Source organism: Cyrtonyx montezumae, unplaced genomic scaffold, assembly GCF_038088225.1.
Source record: "Cyrtonyx montezumae isolate F1298 unplaced genomic scaffold, pur_monq_1.0 scaffold_31, whole genome shotgun sequence".
In the NCBI taxonomy this organism is placed as follows: Eukaryota; Metazoa; Chordata; class Aves; order Galliformes; family Odontophoridae; genus Cyrtonyx; species Cyrtonyx montezumae.
Window position 1 is genome coordinate 489,189 of NW_027072036.1, and position 22,170 is coordinate 511,358.

General features: G+C 46.9%; 1 protein-coding gene across 1 annotated transcript in view; it reads right to left on the bottom strand.

Moving 5' to 3' along the window:
- The window catches only part of ARID1A (AT-rich interaction domain 1A), a 54,532-nt gene extending 42,773 nt beyond the window's left edge, over window positions 1-11,759 (bottom strand). Inside the window, exon 1 of the mRNA XM_065744358.1 lies at window positions 10,620-11,759. Coding sequence (XP_065600430.1) covers window positions 10,620-11,759 — 1,140 coding nt within the window. The remainder of the gene's footprint in view (window positions 1-10,619) is intronic.
- Between the last annotated feature and the right edge of the window lie 10,411 nt (window positions 11,760-22,170).

Here is a 22,170-nt window from a genome sequence, read left to right on the forward strand (position 1 = left end):
TTTGCTCTAAGAAGAGCTGCATGTTAGGGTCTGTAGTTTCTACAAATCGCATTTCAGAATAACAGCTCTCCCTCACTTCTGCAGAAGAACTGAATATGCTTAAAAGCATGTATAACGTAACAGAAAGGAACGCCAAAGTAATCCAAGTAACCTGAAGTTTGGAACTGAACTATGGAAGAAACAATCCCAGCTTAAGTTAACATGTGAATGAAAGACGAGCACCGCACCAGCCCTCCTTACCTCTGGGACCATGAAACCCAGCTCACACAGCCCCAGGGTGATGTGGGCCCAGCAACTGGACTACACACAGGCACACCCTCACACCCCCCTTCCCAGGAGTCCTACTGCAACACTCTGCTAAGAACAAGAGCATCTCTAACACACCTCGGTACCCAAAGTTCACAGCACCCTCTGCACTGTAACATCAGCATCTCATTGCCTTGCTAGGAAGCAACTCCCTCAACATCCGTCCATCCATCAGAGGGATTCAAGGAAACAAAGCCGTGTAATGCTAATAGGAAGAAACAAGACTTATCTCCCTTCTTTTTATACTAGTTGATAAATTTGGAAGCTATTTTTGTGGGCTTTATTGAGCCTGGCATGAACCCCAGCCCTACAGCAGGGCAAGGTCATTGCTATTTTAAAAAACAGAAATAAAAATCCATCAGTCCTTTGTAGCTGATTATAGCGATTCTGAGGCCTGGTCTACTACCCTATGCTTACTCTTGTCCTTGGGCTTCTATTCTATCTATGCCTAGAAAAATCCAGCTTCTTTTAAAGCAGAATGAACAATGTGAGGAGTTACTCAGCAAGTTAAAGTATGTGTGGACAGCTGGTAAGAAGATACAGAAATGCCTCATTGAGCCAGTGTCAAGTGGGATCAGCCAATGCTGCAAAGTCTTCACTGGTTTCAGGTATAACAAGAAACTGCAAGGCAACTCATATGAGAACAGGAGGATGGGGCATGACTGTGCCTTGACAGCAGTGACAACTCTCAACAGTTTATTGGCTTTTACAGAGTGATAAGATTTCAGGCTAACATTAATACATGTTCACCGTTCAGTACAAGCATCAATGTTGCCTTGACACAATGCACTTTCAATATACTCCACGCTCATCATTAGAGCCAGTAAATCTACACTCTGAAGGTCAGCAGAAAATTATCCCCCGATCTTCTAATACAATACGCCTAATGAATTATTCTCCTGGGCGTGCAGACAATAGATTTAGCACCTTGCACCAGAGAAGGAAAAGGAAGTGAGGGCTAAGGGCCAAGAACAGTTGAAAGCCAACAAGAAGCACTCTGGCATATTTCACAGAACACTAATTACTTCATCTGATTTTAATTCCTGACACCAAATCAGCATAGAGCTTTTCAAAGGAAGTCTTGTCCTAGATTGCAAAGTAATCAATCACAATTAATGTTGAAACAAGCTTTTGCAATGCTGCCACAACTCGTGAATCAAACAGGATGGCCAACGAAGGCCTTTTGGAAATCTTTTTAAAACACAGGCTGGTGGAATACTTCAGGATCATCTGCCAGTCACTTTTGTACAACCACTAGTAGCTAATGTGAGACAAAGAGCAGCCAGGCATTCCGCCCCTCCTCCAGAGCAGTAGCTCGGTGAGTGCTTTCCTGATCTTTTCTGCTCTAAACCCTCATCAAGATCCAGGGTCAGCATGTATTACATGAAAACCATCCCATCTCGAGCATGCCCTTTTCCAGGGGATCCAAGTTCTGCCTATGGGCAATAAAGAACTGACATTTCCAGTGAGACAATTTTTCATAAGACCAAAGTATAAAGTGTTCCAGGTGCAATGCCAAGCCCTCAGAGAAAGTTTGATCCATCAGGTACTGTACTAGTCCTGGCTTGGAGCACCTCCCAGAAGCTCCAAAGCACCACAACTACCAAAACCCCATACAAACTCATTTGGTTACCACTGTGTTTGTAAAAAATAATAATTAAGAAAAACACACCCACCCACTCAGCTATCACACAGAGTAGCTGACCTCCTCACATTATGTGCAGCCAGAGCACAACCATAAGGCCGCTCCAAGGAACATGTGATTGTGCCCTATACACTGCCCTTGAGTGTGATGCCTTTGCCAGGGCCAGCAATGCCAGCTACAAAGTCAGAAGCACCTAATGCTGAAGAAAGATCAGGCTGTGTCTAATTCCAGCACTTCCACCATTTCAGTGTATGCTTTACAAAGAGGTGAAAGATCTTTTAAAAAACATTTCACAAGAAGTATGTTTGAGGAAAGACCACCTCTAGTCTTGAGCTGGTTTAATTATTTACATACAGTTAATGAATACCAGATTCTCCTCCTAGACTTGCACAGGGTGCATAGTCCTACAGTCATTTGGACTTTAAATCTATCACTAGACTGTTAAGAAGAATGAAAATCAAAACAAGACAACATGAAGGATCCCATCCAGGGAAGCACACTGAGCAACTCAGCTCTGCGACCCTAGAAGGTGTGCAAGTGGTAATGCAGGACAGACCAATCCCTTCGACGCAGTCCCCAGCGAGCGCAGTAACCTGGAAATAAAGGGAGACATTTTGCAACTTGATCCTCAAACTTGCCCTTTAGGGGAGGGGGGAAAGCTTATATTCATAAGCTGGTTATCATACACTTTTGCTCTGATCCTAATAACTAGGAAGACAAGAACAAGAGATACTTGATTAAGATTGCTTGAGTCAGAGAAACATTTATTATAATGTCCAGTGCTAAAGACAGTAAAGCACTGAAACAGACTGAGGACGCTGCATCACCTTCATCACCGTCTGCCCTGTTATTAGGTGTAGCTGATTCTGCCCTGGAACAGGATAGCTCTACGTTACCTTTTTCTGAATTCAGATACAGGCCTCTGTTTAGCAAGAAAACCACAGTCACCTACAAAACACAAGCAGTGATCAGGCAGCAAAATTTTGCAGGCAACCACAGACTACTCCACACTATCTCATCAAAAATGACCAAAACCAGCACCCCCAATCCAGAGCAGAATGGACATTTCCAGCAGGTACCCTGCCTCTTCTGCACCTCCTTGCTTCTCAGTCTGCATTCGTATCACTGCAAACACTGTCCCAGACGCAGCATACAAACACCATTGTCAGTGGTGGAAGCAGCAGTGTTATGCACTGGTTCGAGGATATCCCAGAGCTCAACCCCTGCTGGGGCAGAACAGCTCTCCCACCGCCATGTCTGGAGGTGCAGCTGCAGCTGCGGCCTGAGCTCAGGTTTTAAAGCATTCCTGCTCAGTTATTCACAGGCAGGATGCCAAAACAGTGCTGACATCAGAAGGGAAATGGTAATTTTCAGGGTTTCTCTAAGTCAAACCTGAATGAAATCTCACAAGTGAGGGGGGGACGAGGGGGGGGAGGAAGTACTTGGTTAACCTAGTAATTCTCCCCAGGGGAAATTCCAGAGTCATCCAAACTTCAAGAATTTCTATTCGAGAAGAGTAACAGAATCTCTCAGGATGAAAAGTCATGTCTTCTTTAGGCTACAGTCTGACATCAGCAACTGGCTGCTGCCCTGGAACACTCTCTCCTCCTTGTCACATGCCAGAAAAAATGTGAAAGTGTTCCTCAGTCCCCTCTGCTTTGCCACACGGCCAAAACCACTCATGTTCACACAAAACACAGGGCAAGCCCTGAGCAGAACAAGCAGCAGAGAAAGCACTGCCTGCTCCAGAGGCACCCACAACTTCTTCAGAAACTATTCCCCATGTCTAACATCGAGTTTCTTGGGATAGTTGGGTCTAATATTTACTATGCAGGAACAGGAAGTTATTCACATTTAAATGATAAAAAGAGGGAAAAAAAGTTAATAGCAATTTAATATGTCCTTGAAAGCATTTCAATTGCTAGAGGTAAGTGAAAGAAATAATGACACACTGGTTATCGCATGAAATGCCAATAACTGTAATGGAGCAGTAGCTTTCCAGGGTTATTTACTCAAACTGATTCTTCATGGGAACTTCACAGGAATTAACACACACTCTCTCTCCACCAGCATACTCCCCCATGAAGACATTTCTACACCAAAAGATTTTATGGAATGAGCCAATCCTTTACCTGACTTGCTCCTACCCATTTCAGTCCCTTTTCTCCCCAGAAATAGAAAGAAACAAGATTAGAAATTAAATTCTAGCTACAGTTACAGTTTTACTCTGAATGAACAATCAAACAAAAAAAAATTGGCTGTGAAATTCAGAAGTAGCTTTTATTGAATTCACCTATCATCAGGTAGCATCTTTTACATTTCACCATAGAAAGCTCATGCCTACATTGTGGAAATACTTACTGAGCTGTGAACTAGTGTCAGAAATACTCCAGATATAACACGATGGCAAACTAGGGAATGCTCTTCTTGATGTTTTTAAAAAAATAAATAATCTCAAGTTGCAGGATTGAACTGCTAAGTTACATACTGAGAGTGTAGGTCCACAGAAGAGAAAGGGAACCCCTCCCTCCTCCATATGCTAATACACATCCTCATCCGATTAAGATACTAGTAAAATATGTACATGAGTTCAGACCTGAGAGAAGCAGCTCATGCTGTTCCTGCCCTGCTGCTTTCACTCTCCATGCTTCTGAGTGGAGAACTCCACTAAAATGGTCTTACCAAATGCAGCTGAACCAGGCACTGCAGGATGATCAATGGCTCACACTGGCAGCGCAAAATCTGTATTCCATTCTCAGCCCTGTCCCAGCTTCCATGCCCCACCTTGTAGCTTCCACATCCAAATCTCAGCTGCTCCCACTGAAGAGCAGATAATGTAAGAACTTAAGACCTTATGCTCCTCCTCTACATACCAGAGCAGAATGATTGCCTGAAGCTTACAGTTTCTACAGAATTTTAGCCTTAAAGAATATGCACACACTGAACATAGCAGAGGTGATGACATTTAACTTATGACTGGAATCGGTTTGTAAGTACAGTGTGGTCTTCCCAAGCCTGCAGAAAATACACATGGTTCCTCACCAGGTGACCAACTTCGCTCCTTTTTCAGTTGCTAAAACAAAGAAGAGAAAGTTATCATTAACTTTCCTAACATCACCCAGGAACAAGTGGACTGCAGGTACCCAGACAGAACACATCAGTTTTGGTCCAGTGTGCAAAAGAAAACTGCATTTTTTCCTCCAACCCCACCTGTCATCCACTCCTAGCTGAAGATTTACAGCTTTGGCTAACAGACACCCAGTCTAGTTTTACCAGTGCATGTGCATAACCTCCTAATAAATCCAAGGCTGAATCAGCACAAGACCTTTTCCCAGGAAACACCCTTTATTTCGTCCACCAGAAGGAAAAGGAAGATTACTACTTTGCATCATTCATGATACTTTATGGACCCTTTTGGAAGAGAAAGCAAGTGGCCTCACAGCAACTTTAATACTGACAAGGTTATCTTTTCCCTTTTTGGCCCTGCACTCCTGCCTGCCTGCCTTCAGTTTCTGCTTTGCTGCTGCTCGACAGTTTCAAACATTCTTGGCAGGAACTGGGCAATGGCATGCTGATGAGCTTTTCCCCAGAGCAATCCATCACACAGGAGATGCAATTCAAAAAAGAAATCAAACAGACTAGACAAAGAGTGAAAACTGGAAAGGGCATCTTTCTCCTCCAATATTTTAATTACAGAGATCACAGATTCTGATTCATAGGGTAAAAACTGGATTTCCAGGTTGGTAGAGTTCCCTTGAAAAGTGTAAAGTGGAAAAGCTGCATGTGATATAACAGGAAAACAATACAAACGTGCACAATTCAGCCTATTTTCAGAGTTTGTATTCTCTATGAAGGAAAGTTGTTGTGTTGGGGTTTTTTTGTTCTTTTTTTTAATAGTCTTCATGTTAATACTTCTGTATGACAGTACTTATTAACCAGTGTTCTCAAATACAGCTAAAGACCAAGTATTACAAACACAGCAAGGTGTCTGACTGTATTTGATTCCTATGCTCCCCCCAAGCCCAATTTCTGCTAACACCTAAGAACAGCAAGGGATGCAGTATATCTGCTGAGTATCTCAGGAAACTGAACTTTCAGTGTGTTAAGAGGAATTGAACTGGACTAATAGTTTTTGGCAAGAGTACTTGCCAGTTTCCTAAAATCTGTGACCCAGAAGCCAAGCATACAACCTTCCAGAAAGCATGTTTCTATCTTACAAGCAACATGATTACAAGAGACACGTGTGTAGAAACTCACTCCTAGCCCAGCTAATAAATAAGGACTGACAGAGCATTTAATTCATGCTTAACAAAATACAGGCACCAAGCCTTACTAACCCCATTTCACTGAGAAAAAAATAAATTAAAAATAAGGCTTTCTGTCCTGAAACCTACTTCGGACATAGTCTGCCTAGAAACACCAGCCACCTTCCAACCAAGCAGCAGGGCAATAGCATTTTGAAAATCAAGGTATTTTATGAGAATCAGGTAACTCTACTTCACACTGCTCCAAAACACATGCCAGTAAAATCTTCAGCATCCACATCAGAATTAACTAGATTGATCCTCACAACATTAAGCTAACAGTTTTCTACTTATGCTAAAGCAGAGAAAACCTAAAACCATTCATTCAGAAGCAAACGGTACATCAGAAAAAAGAGATGTGCCCCATTTTCATGGGAAAGATCCAGTGCATACTGCACCCCTCACAAGCAACTCCAGGATTACAATGCTAAGTGAAGGAAAACCCTGTGACAGACGACAATGGGAGCCAGGTCTCAATTTCAGATTCCAAGATATAACAGCTCACTGGCAGCACAGACCCATTTGGTGCCAATTTAGTTTAAAAAAGCATATTTTCAACAACATTTTTCATGCCTCACTTGCTACTAAAGTTGAGATATAAGTCAACAAAACATAACTATCACATGGCAACGGGCCCAGAGAGTATTTCTTATTAACATACAATTTTTAAAACGACTTCACTGAACTCCTAATAGAGGTCTGGAGACGTTAGTGCACCTACGGGGACATTACCCACTACTGACGCTCAACGCAACTCTAAAGCATTTCCCAATGCAGTAGTCATTGCTGTAGTGAAAACACATATGAGAGGTGCCCACCTCCTCAGGAAGGGAAGAGCTTTCTCTTTAGCAGCTTCCTTTAAGTCTCCAGACACTGGAAAAGCCAGTTGGTTATTACCAACAGCTACATACTCTGAGGGGAAGTGGAAACAAATACACGATAAGGCCGCTAGTAAAATGGAAAAACTGAAAACTATGACTCCAAGCCTAATTTCTTACAAGCCATTCCCACAGAAAACCACAGATTTCTCATCTCACACTCTGTAAAAAGGCGTTCTGATCTCTTGACCCTACTTGCATTTCCCAGTTATAAAGGCCATCCAGAAAAATGCCCAGTCCCTGCACCCCTGCCCCAGTCCTTGCAGACACCGGGCATGCCTGCCCCTGCTCAGCACTGTGCTCCCATGCCCAGCCATCAAGCAGGGGTCCAAGAGGGTACCATACCACCAATGTAAGCAATTACAGTCTCCATTTATTACCAAAACTGCTCCCCCAAGACAACTTGCACTCCAGAAAGTACACAGTCTCTTGATGAGCAATGCAATAAAACTCTCCATACAACATCATTCATAAATCCTAACAAGTGGAGAATTAAGGTCACTTCTGTGCACAGCGCTGCAGCCCACACCCAAAACCCCAGGCTCACTGTCCCAACAGCTCCTGCTTGGAAGAACCCCGCGCTCTTTCCATCACTTTCTCCTGCACCAAAAGATGCTCCTCCTCCTAACGCATGGCCAGGGGAACCACGTCTTGCTCTCACTCTCCAACATTTTCTCAGAAAGTTACACAGTAAGCACACACCACTGCACAAAACAAAGAAAAGGCACAAGCTTTAAATTCTACCAGTCCAGCGAATTCAGCAGACTCCCCAGTGGAAGAAGACTACAATTTAGGTTCAGAATATTGTCATTAATCAACTATTTATTGTGAGCAGCAGAGAAGACATGTGCAAACTTTTTCCATCACACCAGGTAAGCCTGTTTGTGTTGTTTTTTGTGTTGGGTTTTTTTAACAACAAAAAGAAGGATCTGTCAGCTTCAGTCCAACAATCCTTCACATGAAGGAAACTGGGGAGCTGTGTTTGGTTTTTACGGTGGGAAAGTTAAGTTCCTTTTTATATACACTATCGTTATTCCTTTTTATGTGCACTAACTAATTCTCAAACCAGCTATTAATTAATAATTCCAGTTAATTTCTGAGTAACTAGTCTATTATTAATACGTAGCATATCAAGAGATGCAGAATCAAGGTAAATTCACAATCCAGGACAAAAACACAATCCAGAGTCATCTCCTGTTCTATCGTGACACGGACAAATATGTCAAAATGTCATATTTTTTGTCAAATATGTAGCATAATAAAATACCTGCCTGAAAAGTTCAGTCCAACACTTGTCTTTTAGCACCCATTACATCAAGAAGCACATATTCAGGCTACAAAGTAAATTCAAGTAAACACCCTAGCATCTGTGTCACCTGTCTGATGTACACTTGTGATGCAGGTACACATGGACCCACCCCTGAGGACTTGCAGCCTTCACTGTGAACAGTCAGATGCTCACTAACAGTTACCACGAGACGCTTCAAAGACCACAGCAGAGGTAAGATCAGCTCTTCAGAAAGCACTATTTCACAGAAAAGACAATTAAGTAACTCAAGATGCTGAAGGAGACTGCCTTTGGATAACCAAGGGACAAAAATCAAGCAGCTTTCGTGTGGACACAAGCAACAAGAGAGAAGGGAAACTCTGGAGACTGCATGTCACACCACATGGGACCAAATGGCTCTAACCCAGGGCCTGAAGTTAGAGCAGAGCATACTGAACAAGGAGGGACATCTGTCAGGCCGTACGAGGCCACAACAGGCTGCGGAGATGCGTGTCTGAACACAGAGAGGAAGCTAGTTTTAGTCAAGTTTCCAGATATTAGATACCAGCATCTCTTCTTTCCCATATCTAAAATGCCTGATCGATATACCGTACTGCTTTCCCCTCTGCATGCTTTCTGCTCCTCCATATTTCCAGCAAACAGGTAACTCTACCCACATGATGATCATTCATCAGGCTTGGTTCTCCTATCCATACTCTTTCAAAAGCAAAGTGCCATGACACAGTGAGGACCTGTGATATGTCCTTTAAATGCAGAAAGGGGGCAGATGTTGTCAGTGCTCACTCAAAGCCAAAAGGTACCCCAAGATCCACAGCAAGAAGCTGGGGCCTGATCAGTACTGAAGCTCCCCAACTAACTGAAGTAGGTAATTAATTTTCAATGCTTCTACTGCAACCTTGGTTGTATCTGTTCAGTAGTATGGTGTTTTTTTTTTTTATTTGTAAGGCTGCAATACACCCCAGAAACCCCCATATATCCAGCTCAAAGAATCCAAACAGACCCAGTTTGGAAAAGGGACAAAATTAGTCAAGAACAAATGCACCCTCATATCCATCAAAGAAATCATTTATACCAAAGGGAAAGTCACATAACCAAAATAAACAGCAAGCTCATTGTGCAGAGAAGTCCTGCCACTGTACTGACAACAGACTCTATCCCAGGCTGCATAAAACATCGCAAGAGAAACAAACCCAAGGTACAAACAAAATGCCATCGCCTCTTCTTTTGTCTCGGGCACAAAGCAGCAGGGCAGGCAGGCTGGTGCTGCGCTCCCGCAGGGCCGCTGCAGACCCTTCTCAAGGTCACAGCCAATTTCGGCAGGGGGCCGCGGAGGTGGAAACCAGTGGGGCTGCTTTGGGTCCAGGCTGGCAGAAAAGCCGAGTGTAAAAGTTTATGAGCTCATCAGGATTGTTGTACCATTACATCAGAGGCAATTATAAATGGCCAAGAGCAGGAGATGGGGAGCCAATCAGATCACAGATAGGATGTCAACCTAAGACCAACTGTCTCCTGGCTTTGACAGAAGGATTTTACCTCCATAATTCAAATCCCAAACCAAAGCAATCTGCACTCACTACTCCCATCGCTGAGCTGTTTACCAGCACTCCCAGCCACAGGCTCGGGCCCCCGGGCCTCCGGGCCTCCCGCGGGGAAAGATGGCCCCGCCAGGCCGGGCCAAGCTGAAGCCGCCCGGGAGGGCCCTGAGTGACCCTCGGCGGGGAGCGAGGCCCCCGGGGAGGGGAGCGGCGGGGCCGAGGCGGCGGTGCGGATGGCAGTGGCAATGCCGGAGCCCCACGTTGGCCCAGGCGGGCCGCCCACCACACGGCCTCCACCGGCCCCTTCGCGCCGGGCCCGGCCGCTCCCCGCCGGGGACGACCGCCGTTCTTCCCCGCCGGAGCCCCCCGCGGGACGGAGGCCGCTCTCCGGGACCCTAACCTCGCACAAAGACTGGGGAGGGAGGAAGGAAAGGCAGAGAGGCAGCCATTTTAGAGCGAGCAGGCACAGACAATGGCAGCTCCCCAACAGCGCCGACTTGGTGGGGGGGAAAGCCACGGGAGAGGCGCCGTCCCATCCCCGTCCGCACCCCCAACCCCCCGGGGCCCCCTCTCCACCCCCAGCCCGGTGGCCCCTCCGTCCCGTTCCCCCCCCCTCCTCCCCCCTCCCGGCGCACCGCCCGCCCCACGCGGCCCCGCTGTTACCTGCTGGCTCCGGCCGAGGTTCTGTCCCCCGCCGCCGCTGCTCCCGGGACTCATGGGCGCGTGGTGGCTCCTCGGCGGTGCCCCACCAGGCGCCGCGGCCCAGCCCTGGCTGTTGCCCCCGCCGTACTGCGAAACCATATCCGCGGCGGCCTGGCCCTTACTGGCAGCTCCCCCGTCCTGCGGCCCGCCGCTATAGTCGCCCCCGGGGTACCCCTGATAGCCGCGGGCGGAGCTGGGGGAGGTGAGGAGCTGGTTGAGGGTGGGGGTGGCCGTGGGCTGCGGGGTGGCGCCCCCTCCTCCTGCTCCACCGGCGGCCGAGGGCCCCATGACCCCGAAGCGCTGCTGCTGGAAGGCGACGGCGGGGGACTTGGCGCCGGCGGCCGCCTGAGCGGAGCTCTGCGCGCTGCCCCGGGGGGAGCTCAGGGCGTAGGCCTGGGGGGGAGGCGGGTAGGAGCCAGCGCTGCGCCCGGCGCCGGCCGCGTAGTAGGAGTTGTACTGGTGGTTGGGGAAGCCGTGCTCGGCGCCGCCGTGCGAGTTCTGGGGAGGGGGCGGCCCCGCGGGGGCTCCCGCCGGCCCCGGGTAAGACTGCTCCAGGCCCCCGCTCTGCAGCGCTGCCATGCCAGGGCTTTGTTGTCCGCCATGTTGGTGGAAGGCAGCGGCGGCGGCCGCAGCGGCGGCGGCGGCGGCAGCAGCCTGGGCGCCCCGGCCGTAGGGCTGCCCGAAGCCGTAGGCTGGCGGGGGCAAGGCGGACGGGTGGGAAGGGGGAGGCTGCTGCGGCGGCTGCTGCTGCTGCGGCGCCCCCACCCCGTCGCTGCTGCCGCCGCCACCGGGCGGCTCCGGGAGGTTATTGTTCAGGGTGGCGACGGCAGCGGCGGGCCTGGGGCCCGGGTTCCCGTTCGAGTTCTTCAGGTCGGACTCGGCCCCTGCGCCCCCTCCGTTGCTCTCGGCCCCGTCCTGCAGCTCCTTTCCCGGGGGGCCCTCGTTCTCCGCCTGCTTCTCGCCGCCGCTGCGCTCCGCCGCCGCCTCACCCCCCGCCTCCTCCGGGGGACAATCCCGCTGCTGCGCCTCCGCTTTCTTCAGCTCGGCTGGAGCCGGGGCGCCCAGGCTGCTGGCGGCGGCGGGGGCGACCTGAGCAGCCATGATCCCCCCCCCCCTCCCCGCCCAGCCACCCCCCCCCCCGGACCGGTCCCCCCGAGCTGCTCCCTGCCTGGCCGGCCGGCGTGAGGCCTCGCTGCTCTGCTGCTCCCCGCTCAGGCGGCGGCGGGCTCTTCAGGGCAGCGGGGGCTCATTCCCCCCCGGCCTGGTTGGCGAGGCGGGGAGGGCTCCGCTGGGCTGGGCTTCCCGGGGCCTGGCCCCGCTGTACCTCCTCAGTTGCAGCCGGCAGAGAAAGGGGAGGAGGAGGAGAGAGTGGGGGAAAAGGAGGAGGGGGGGGGGGGGGGACCCGGGACGGGGCTCCCGGTGCGGGAGAGGCGGGAGGGAGGGAAGGGGGAGGGGGGGGGGGGGAACACGGCGGGCGGGCGGGCGCCGTCCCCGGAGCCGGGCCGTGCCGTGCCGGGCCGAGCCGAGCCGAGCGGCGGCGGGGCCGGGCTGAGCGAGCCGCGCGGCAGCTCCCGACTCTGGTCCGCCGAGTGGGGCTCACTCCGACACGAGGCTCAGCACTGCCATTTTACCCAGCGCCGCGGCCGCCTGCCAAACCCGGAGCGGAGCGCGGTGCGGCCCGGACTGGAGTCTCCCCCCCTTCACAAAGGAGGAGCGGGCCGGCCCCGGCCGCTCGCGGCTCGGCGCGGCAGAGGCTGCCGCACGCAAAACCCGCAGCGGATTCGCGGAGCCGAGCCCGGCTGCCGAGCGTGGGGCGGTGCGGCGCGGCGGAACCGGGGCCGAGGAGTGGGTGGTGCTGGGGCAACGGGCGCGACCCCGGCTGAGCCGTCCAACTCGGGGCAAGGGTCAGGAGCTGTGGCTTCGCTCGGAGCGGCCTCCCTTACCTTCTGGGGCAACAAGGGCAGAGAAGCTGCAGACCACCTTTGGGGGAAAGCAGAGAGGGTGCATGGCTGCATTGCTCTCCGGTGGCTCTTGAGATTCAGTAGGGAGATGTCCTGTTGGTCAACGAATCACCTCCCTAGAAATTCTGTTTAGAATTAGCCTTTACAAACTACTAAAGATAGTCATTTCCTCTCTGTTGGTTGTGTCCCTCTGGAAAAAGAGTTGGCAGTGTACTAAGATGATAGCTGCACACACGAACATCCAAGAAAGTCCAGTTCCCACTCCTGCCAAAGTGACCGCAGTGGGCAGCGGACCAGGAGCTCTCTGCAGGTGGCTGAATGGGGAGAACCACAACCACCTGAACATGCCTAGACACAACATGTTGAGCAATGAACCAGGATGCTCCTGTGATCTCAAGGATAATGAGGTGCTGGAGCTCCCCATCTGTCAAAAGGTGAACTGAGAATTAGGCCATGCTCTTCCTTAACCATTTCAGAACCAGATTCCCACCTCTTCCACCCCCCTAGCCTTTCCCAGAGCAGAAGGGAGGAGAGGAATGTACCTCAAGCTCAGTGCTGGACACGGGCTGTCCTGTCCCAGCAGCTCCTCTAGTTGTGTTTTTTACTGCACTTTGTACAGGTCTGTGGCAAAGATACAAAAAGATGAGTTACTTATACTGTAAAAAAACAAGCTCCCAGAAATGATGAAGCAGATGCCTATATACTTAAGATCTCAGTCCTGCATCCCAAATTTGGACAGCTGAGGAGGCAGGGGTCTCCTTTGGAATTACAGGAATGTTTGGAAAAGTGAAGTTTAAGTAAATATAACTTTACAGAGAGAAAATGTTAGAATACAATGGACGAGAAATCAGAAGAGTCTTCCGAAGGGCAGGCTTACATTTTAGAAAATCACCTTAAAACAAATGGGGCAGAAGAACCTCGATTACCAGCTGTACAGGGATGAAACATTGAGCTCAGCCAAGATCTAAGAGCCAGCAGGATACACCATAAGAAATCTCATTTTAACAGTACTAATGGCAGTGGTGAAAAGTGAGTCCAGAGGACGAGGCAAGGCCATGCACAGAAGGACAGAATCACTGCAAGTGCTCCATGCCTGCTGATGTAGATGAACTGAGGATCCCAGTGTCTACTACTATCAGCTCAACCCTCACACTCACTATGAAGCTGGTCATATAAAATATTTATTATCTAGAACACAAATGGCAGAACAAAAGGTTTATTCCAAAGCTGAAAATGAGAAGGGAGTCTGGATAGGGCAATAAATAGCAAAATTTTAAATGTATTCTAGAGTGATAAATTTCCCTCAAAGCTTTGCCACAATTTTTACAGTTGATTGTGTCACATGGAAGAGATTCTATCACAGCAAAACTGTGGAAAATTATAAAACAAAAAGTTGATCTGCATGCTCTCTCTGGAGGAGCATCTTATTAAACCAAGCCCCAAGTTCTAGGAGCAGGTAGAGGGAAAACCTTTTAAGACATCAGGCTAGATTCTGTGAGAGTGGCTTCACCAGTGTCATTGGTGGGCTGTAGTGGACCACAGCACTAACACACCCTTTTCCAGATGTTTCATTTGCTATAAATATAGAAAAACAAACTGGAGGCAATTCTGCATCACAATCTTGAGAACAATTTCTCAACTCCAAAGCTGCAATCTACTTCAAGAAACCGAGCCCATTGTCCAACCAAGCACCACCAGAAATTTACTGAACACAGATCTCACAGAGCTCAAGTTTCAGCTCAGGCAAAGGTTCCATGCTCACAGCTCCTCTACGTGTGTCAGCCTTTTAGAACCTTCTTCAAAGAGCATGATGGAAGACTATGAAACCTGGTTTTAATTGTAATGTGAAAAGCAGACTGGATTCCCCAGCCACCCACACAATAAGGAGACATTCACTTTACCAAATGTTTGTGAAAGCTGAAGCAGATTTTGGAATATGCCTCATCTATGAGGCCTTGGCACATTACTAAATAGTAGGGGATTCAATGAAACTCCAACCATGGGATTTGGAAAGTGGATAACAGTACAGTTCTTAACATCATTTCCATCTAATAGCTGAAAATACTACTGTCAGCTGTGTCATCCCATGCTGTAACTTCCATCTCTCCAGATTTGCAAAACTGGGTAAGACTTTTCTTTGCAACACCTTAACACTCTTCTCAGCCTGAGCCATCTCGCCTAAGTACAATGCAGCAGCTGTCCCTTCCCCAACTCCCTAAGTGCTGAACACGCTTTCCTCCACAGCAGGCTCAGCCCCGGGTTGCTCAGATAGGCTGGGGCCAGCTTGGAGCTCTCACATAGCACTGCAGGCCACCAGCACTAGGCTGGCTCCTGAGTGGAGTCTCCTTCATGAAGGTGGCCATGCCATTTAACCTAGCATCGAGGCAGGTTAGGAAACCTGGTGTAGATTAGAGTACTAGAAACAGGAGTAGTGTCCCCCTCCTGAAAAAAAAAAAAAAAAAAAAAAAACACCTCTGCCAACTGTGTGATGGCAAATATGGACTGAATCGTTGACATGGAAACCGGACTAAAGCTGCTCTCCCTCTCTCTCGCTTGCTCACACAAGTTATCATTATCTCCAGCCTTTCAACCCACTACAAATGTGGACTGGATTACTTCAGGAATTGGGTAGAGTTTCTATAATAAAGTATTAACTAGCACAACTGAGCTAGAATGAAACATGCTGAGAAGCAATTAATGTAGTTGGCTGAAGAAGGATGCTCTTCCATTTTACTGAAAGGCACAGTATGCTGAGATATGCAGACTGGACGCAAGAACAAGAGATTCATCCATTATAATTCACAGAGTACACCGCAAAATATGGAGTGGATTAAGGAGAGGTTATCTACAGTGCCTCAGTTTATCTGAAAGTAGTTTTGCTAAAGAAAATTACGTTTCCTATAAATATATTTCTATTTGTCCAGCCCATTCTTTCCAGTATTTTAGCCACTATCATATCGAGGTTAAGGGCTCCTGTTGCAGCTTCATAATCACTAAGATTAACAGTATTTGAATTATTTGTTTGCTGTGAGTGGCTAATGTGCTGGGTCGTTGTACAAAACAATGCTTAGTTATCCTCTTAAAAAATATATGTCAAGATATTGTATAATCTCCCTCTCCAGTGCTGACACAATGGCACAAGGGCACGCAGCAAGAGAGCTCTACACTGAAAACTGAAGTGGAGTTTCAGCAGAAGGTAACTCTGTCAGTTCGCTGGATGCAGCAGCACGGCTCAAAGGCAGGAGTGGATTTTACACGGGATTTGCTGCTTCCCACCGCGCTGGCACCAAAGGTTACAAAGAGGAGCGAGCCTTTGCGCCAGCAGCGCTGCTAGCGCCTGCTGTTAACATCTGACAGCACGCTGCATAAGTTTGGATGCATATTAGGAGAGGAAAGTGGACTCTGCCTGACTGAAGGAAAAGCATTATTTTAGCAGCCCCCTCTAGGAGGAGTAAAAAGCGAAGCGGAATTCGCAGAACGGAAGGGAAGAGGCGCGGGGGCGGTGGGAGAGGGACAGGAGCACGTCTGGGGGCACATGTGGGGCTCGGGACTGCATGGGCAATCCGGGAGGGGCGCATTTCAAATAAGTGAAGCTGGAATTTATACATTCCAGGGAGAATTTACAGATGTTCTGAACGTTAACACCTGGAGGAGGAATAAAGTTCTGGGAAGGAGCGCTTTTTGGCGTGCATTTTGTACAAGCGATTATGCGTACAAGGCTCCACAGCCGCTCTCAACTCTGCTGTTGAGCGTTCTTGGAGGAGTAAATCTACTTAACAAAAAAAAAAAAAAAAAAAGAAAAGAAAAAAGAAAGAAAGAAAGAAAAGAAAATGCGGACCGGAGCATGCAAAAAACCCTGCACTGGATCGGGAGCCAGCCGTCTAATCTCTACAGAATCCCACCAGATTTGGGAGCTGTCGGAGAGGCTGGACGATGAGGCACATCACACTGCAGACTCCACTTGGAAGAGTTAAAAAGGTTTTCATTGCTGCGAAAAGAGAAAGACCTCAACGCCGGGCCTGGATTTTCCCACTGAAGCAAACTATTATTATGCTTAAGTACTTGGGAACTGGCAATACCACGGAGGGAGGTGAAATCAGCAGAGTTCTCCAGCACACAGAAAGGCACTGATTCCCAACAAGTCTGTCCCTCTGCGTCTCCCCCACCCTCAGCTGCTCTTTTCAGCTGAGTGTAAAAATATATATATATATTCCCTCCCGTTAAATTCTGCCCCCCTAAAGTGTATTTTTAGAATAGTTTCAGTTCAGGAGTCACGACTGGGGCAGGGGGGTGCTGCGAGAGCCAGGCGCCGAGAGCGGAGCTTTTCACCCTTTTCATAAAGCTCTCGCACTGCCATTTTACCGAGCCAGAGAAAGAGTGAGCAGGCGAGGGAGGGAGCGCGACAGACAGCGCTCGCAGTGAAGTTTCTCACGGCAACTCCGGGCTGGATCTGGAACGGAGCCTTTTGTTCACAGCAAGTTCAGCAGGAGGGAGCTGAGCCTGCTGAAAAAGAAACGGAGGAGAAATAAAATGGAGGCAAGTAGGAGGAGAAGAGACATAGATCGTACCGAGCTATTAACTGCAGAAGGCGGAAAGTGGAGAGCTCAGTTATCCTCTGTAGCACGGCACTGATTTAGAAAGTTAGCACTGTAGCCCCAGTCATAGATCCCTTGTTAAATGCATGGGAATGAGTGAGAGAACCAAGGACAAGCATTAGTACACAGGAAGTGGAATTTTCCGAGGGGTTCACATCCTTTGGTGCTCTTTTTGCCAAGATTTTATCTCCTCACTTGATGGAGGGTGCTTCCTAGAGACATCAGAAAAAGAGCCTTGAAGTTCAGTGAAGAGCACTATAGGTCTATTTAACTAAATAACTGAAGTTAAGGGACACCTTCCATTAGAAATTACAGTGAGGTCTGAAGGCCAGATACAACTTTGGGTCTTCCCCTTCCTTTATCCCCACTGAGTGCTGAACCACCACACGCTGAGACTGTCAGCTCTGAACGGGGTGAAAAGATGACCAAAAAAATTCCCCACCCCATCCTCCCAGCACTGTTTCAATGCTCATACACACATCCAACATATCCTATATTTGCACAAACAGTTGAGTTTTGTCTACCAGTACGTACTAAGCTTTACCCACTCCTTTTTTGTTTCTTTATTTTTTTCTCTCATGGTGTCCTGGAAATGCCGTTTGATTAAAAATGTTCATCAGCTCTTGCATTCTCAGCACAAGCAGGTAAGAAGTGCTTTCTCCGCGTGTAAATGAAAGTGCTCTGAGCCTTCTGACAGCAGCTCAACAGCACACCACGAGGGAAAGCCGAGTTAAGGATTTAAATGTGTTTTTCCACTCTGGCCATGAGGGACTGAGAGCCTCGGTGGGGTAGTAAATAAATAAATAAACAACCACCAAACCGACTACGTTTAGTGCTGCTCAGAAGCGACCTCTGTGGCTGCTCGGCGAGTGAAGTTCTACAGCCTTAAGTGAGCACTGGTAGATGCGGAACAGTACCAGCGACTTCTGGGGAGGGAAAATCAAACATAAATAAATAGATAGATAGTAGATAGATAGATAGATAGATAGATAGATAGATAGATAGATAGATAGATAGATAGATAGATAGATAGATAAATGGAGAGGTGGGGGGGAACATCAGGGAAGCGCAATTGGCTGAGAAGCGTTATTCTGCGCCTCGTAATTAGGAGTCACACCCCAGCGATCGGAACTGGCTCTGAAGCGGCTATTTCAACGCGCAGCTGAACACAATGCTGCTCCGCAGGGTGCACAATTATGGAATCATAAGCGCAATCTCCAGGTGCTGGAGACATCTAGCGCCGGATTTTCAAAGGCGCGGGCGCTGCGCGGGGCCCCATCCCACTCCCTCCCCGCTCCCCCCACCCCCCCGAGCTACGGTCGCTCCGTGCGGGCCGGGCCGGGGGCAGCAGCACTCGCACAGAGAGCCTCGTGGGGGGGGCAGTGAAACGTCCCTCTGCTGGGCACCCCTACAAGGCCCGTAAAAGTTTACTGCGGAAATGCCGTAAGGCATCGCGCAGGAATTTCAGTTCATTACATTATTATTATTTTTTTTAATAGTGACATTAAACTTACTCGTGCTTTGTGAGTAAATAACTGTGGTTTAAAGACAGGTCCCCTGTCCTTTCTCTCTTTTTTGAAAATGGTGCAAATCTGCTTTGCCTCTGCCATGACGTAGTAGGACAGAGGTGAGGGGACAAGTAGAAGCCTCACAGTTTGTCCATGTGCACAGAAGAATATATTAAAATCTACAATTAATTAAAGCCTACAATTAATAAAAATGTCAATTGTAACAAACATTATCTGCTATGGTTATTTTTTGATGTTGAGTTCGGTGTTTTTTTTCCCAACTTTGTTTTACTGAAGTAGGGAAGCATACACAGAAACCTTGCCTGCAGTATAAGCTTTTTTTTTTTTAAACGTAGCCCAGATGCTGGTCAGGATTAAGGTTACACCAAACACATTCTACATTGCCATTTTCCAAACAGAATGAAGCAGACGGAAAAAATGGAAAAGGATCACACAGGAACGGAGCGTTACTGAGAGCGGCAAGCCCTGCACTGAGTCTGTAGGGAGGGAGCTTGGATGCCAGGAAAGCCAGAGAAAAACCAGGCATGTCAGCTTTACAGATTGCGCTCCTCGAATTTGAAATAACTATTTTAATTAAACATCTGTCAGGATTTCTGCATTATGCCTCATATTTGAAATAGAGGAAGAGAATTCAGATGCACAATTTGCAGTAGGCTCCTCAGGGCTCAGTCCTAAAAGATGTGCAAGCCACTGACCTCAGGTCACCAGAGAGCCTCAGTGTATGTGCAATTTTAAACAGCAGCAGTGCCTGTGATTTTAAGTGCATTCTCCCTTAAAGTTAACCATGTACTCAGCACTCTGCAGGATCCACCCATAATACTCATACCAACTCCTAGCTCAAGAAAATGAGTATCTGCATCTGAGAACACAAAATCTTTTGAAAAGAGCTTAAGATTTTTGATTTCTAAGAGACAGCAGTTCACCTGTATTGTAGACTCAGATCACACTGAACTAAAATCTCAAGGGGAAGTTAGCTGAGTCCGTGCTCATCTGCTCTATTCACTCTAGCATTTTATACAAGATTCTGCAATGGCTTAGTTCATCCAGAACTGTGACTCAATCACATGATGTGCTTTGAAAATCTCTTTAAAAAATTGATTTTAAGAGGTTTTTGTTGATATAAAATACTTAATATAGAGAAAGAACACACGAGCTATTAAATATTCATGCTATGGGGAGAACACTTACTAATGCCCCTTCATTTCAAATGCTCAAAGGCAGGCACAGATAACACACAGAAAGTAAGTACATTTAATACAACAAATGCAACACTCCAAAGAAACAAGGTGTTGACCAGCTTTGACACACCTGATCATGAAGGGGCCAGACAGAAATTGTACTCATCTTCCTTTCAACTATAGTCATTTATAACTGTGTATTTCAAAATCTGAATCCTCTAATCTAGCCCACATGGTATGCTTGCAGTCTGCATGCAGGGATGTGACTTTTTTACTTTTGAGGTCTCCATTTTGTCATATTGCTCACTTGTACATCACCTAAAAAGTGTAATTCTTAGCTTCAGAGGTAGATACCCCAGAGAAATTTACTTGCACTTAGCTTCACTAGAACGTTTGGAACTCTACTGGAGCTGAGAAACAAGGTCATCTTTTATCTAGCTGTTATCTCTGACATTGAGAAGGCCCACAATCATACCTTAGAAATATTACTTCTTCATAAGGGCTGATATTATCTCAGGCACCTTCAGTAAAACAAAGGTGTGGGTTAAAAGGGAGTAGTATATCGAGCAAAAAAAAAAAAAGTCATCCAATACTACCGATTGTGCTCCTGACTTCAGAGTGAGATAACTCAGTGAAACACACTCCAAAAGGTAACAAGTATAACAGCACACATTAGGAAACAAAGTGTTCAAAGCATGATTTGTTTTCTCTTTCAGGAAACATTGTTAACCTGTGCCACAGAAAAACTTAGGTCCTTGATGTAATCACTGGGAGCTCTGCAGTGCTCCCTAAGTCTTACTCCAGATTCACTACCTTTCCTCCATATCATTCTATTTATTTTGTCTACTGTTATACTGTATTTTCTTAGGGATTCATTTATCCATATGTATAAATATGTACATGTACATTATACATATATATATAGAGAGAGTAGCCAGCACAGGGAGAGGTACAAGACAAATTTCTCACCTGGAGGGGAGAAAGATGTGGAGGAAATTCAGGCAAGGTTTTAGAACAAGATAGGAATTCTGAGGACTAGATTAACAGAAGTGGAATGCAATAATATTATTGCAAAGTGTGAGGCTGTTCACCCAGGGACTAATAGCCAAAATTCTTGCAAACTGGGGAATTCATCATAGTTAATAGAGAAAGATGAAGACTCAAAAGCATGATTTAGTCATAGAATGACTATGAAGGCACAAAAAATGAAGACTGATGTGATCTAACAGCCAAGTAAGGCACACTCAGATGTTACTGCAATGACTTTCCTGAAAAATTCTGTGTACAGTTTATATCATGGACAATATGAAAATTGGAATAGGCATAGAAAAGCCTTACTAAGATGGTTACAAGAACAAAGAATCTATAATGAGAGAAGACTGAAGTTTTAGTTCAGCTAACTTCAACAAAAGAATGACTGAAATAGGATGGGACTAGTCTCAAACATGGGTTATGGTTTGTAAACAAGTATTTAAATTAAAGGGTTATGTTGGCACCAAGTATAAAAAAAGGCCTGATTACACTTGAGAATGTAAGTCAGAATAGGAGGTCTTATTAAAAATAATAAGATTAAAAAAAAAAAAACCCTTCTAGAGGGGCTACCAGGCTGAAAAGGCTAGCTTTTTTTTATGCTAGAATTTTAGGTTTCTATGGACAACATGAAACATGACTACCCAAGGCACAGTGACCAAGGGAGGCTCCTTAAGTGCACTGTCACAGGAAATAAACTAACACCAACAGCACACTTGGAATACTCATCTGCAACCTGGTGGATGGTTGAAAATATTGTTAATTACTTTACCAGGACAAGTTGAAAATTTGTTTCTTGTCACTGTGGAATATATAGATTCAGTGGAGAGTTTTGATAGCTTTGTCATTAATTTCCATGCTTTGCATCAATGCAACAAGAAGGGAAGCCTCTTTGCAACATTGTGAAGATATATTTATAGTAGTTAAAAAGTATTTAGATACTATAGTGTAAAACACCAAGAAAAAACATGACAATTAGTGATTCCTATTTGCTGCAGCAATTTGAACTATATGTATATAATATACAATAAATAAAATTAATAAGAAAGCATCAAATAACAAGGATAAAAAAATCTGAAAAGAAGTCATAAAATGAGACTGCATTTGAGAAGGTCAGTAGTTGATTTGGAATTACAGACTGCATCACAGTGCCCAGAATTGGATTAAGATGGGCAGAAGTCTAAGAAGCATACACAGGAAACTCAACCATACTGCTCAGT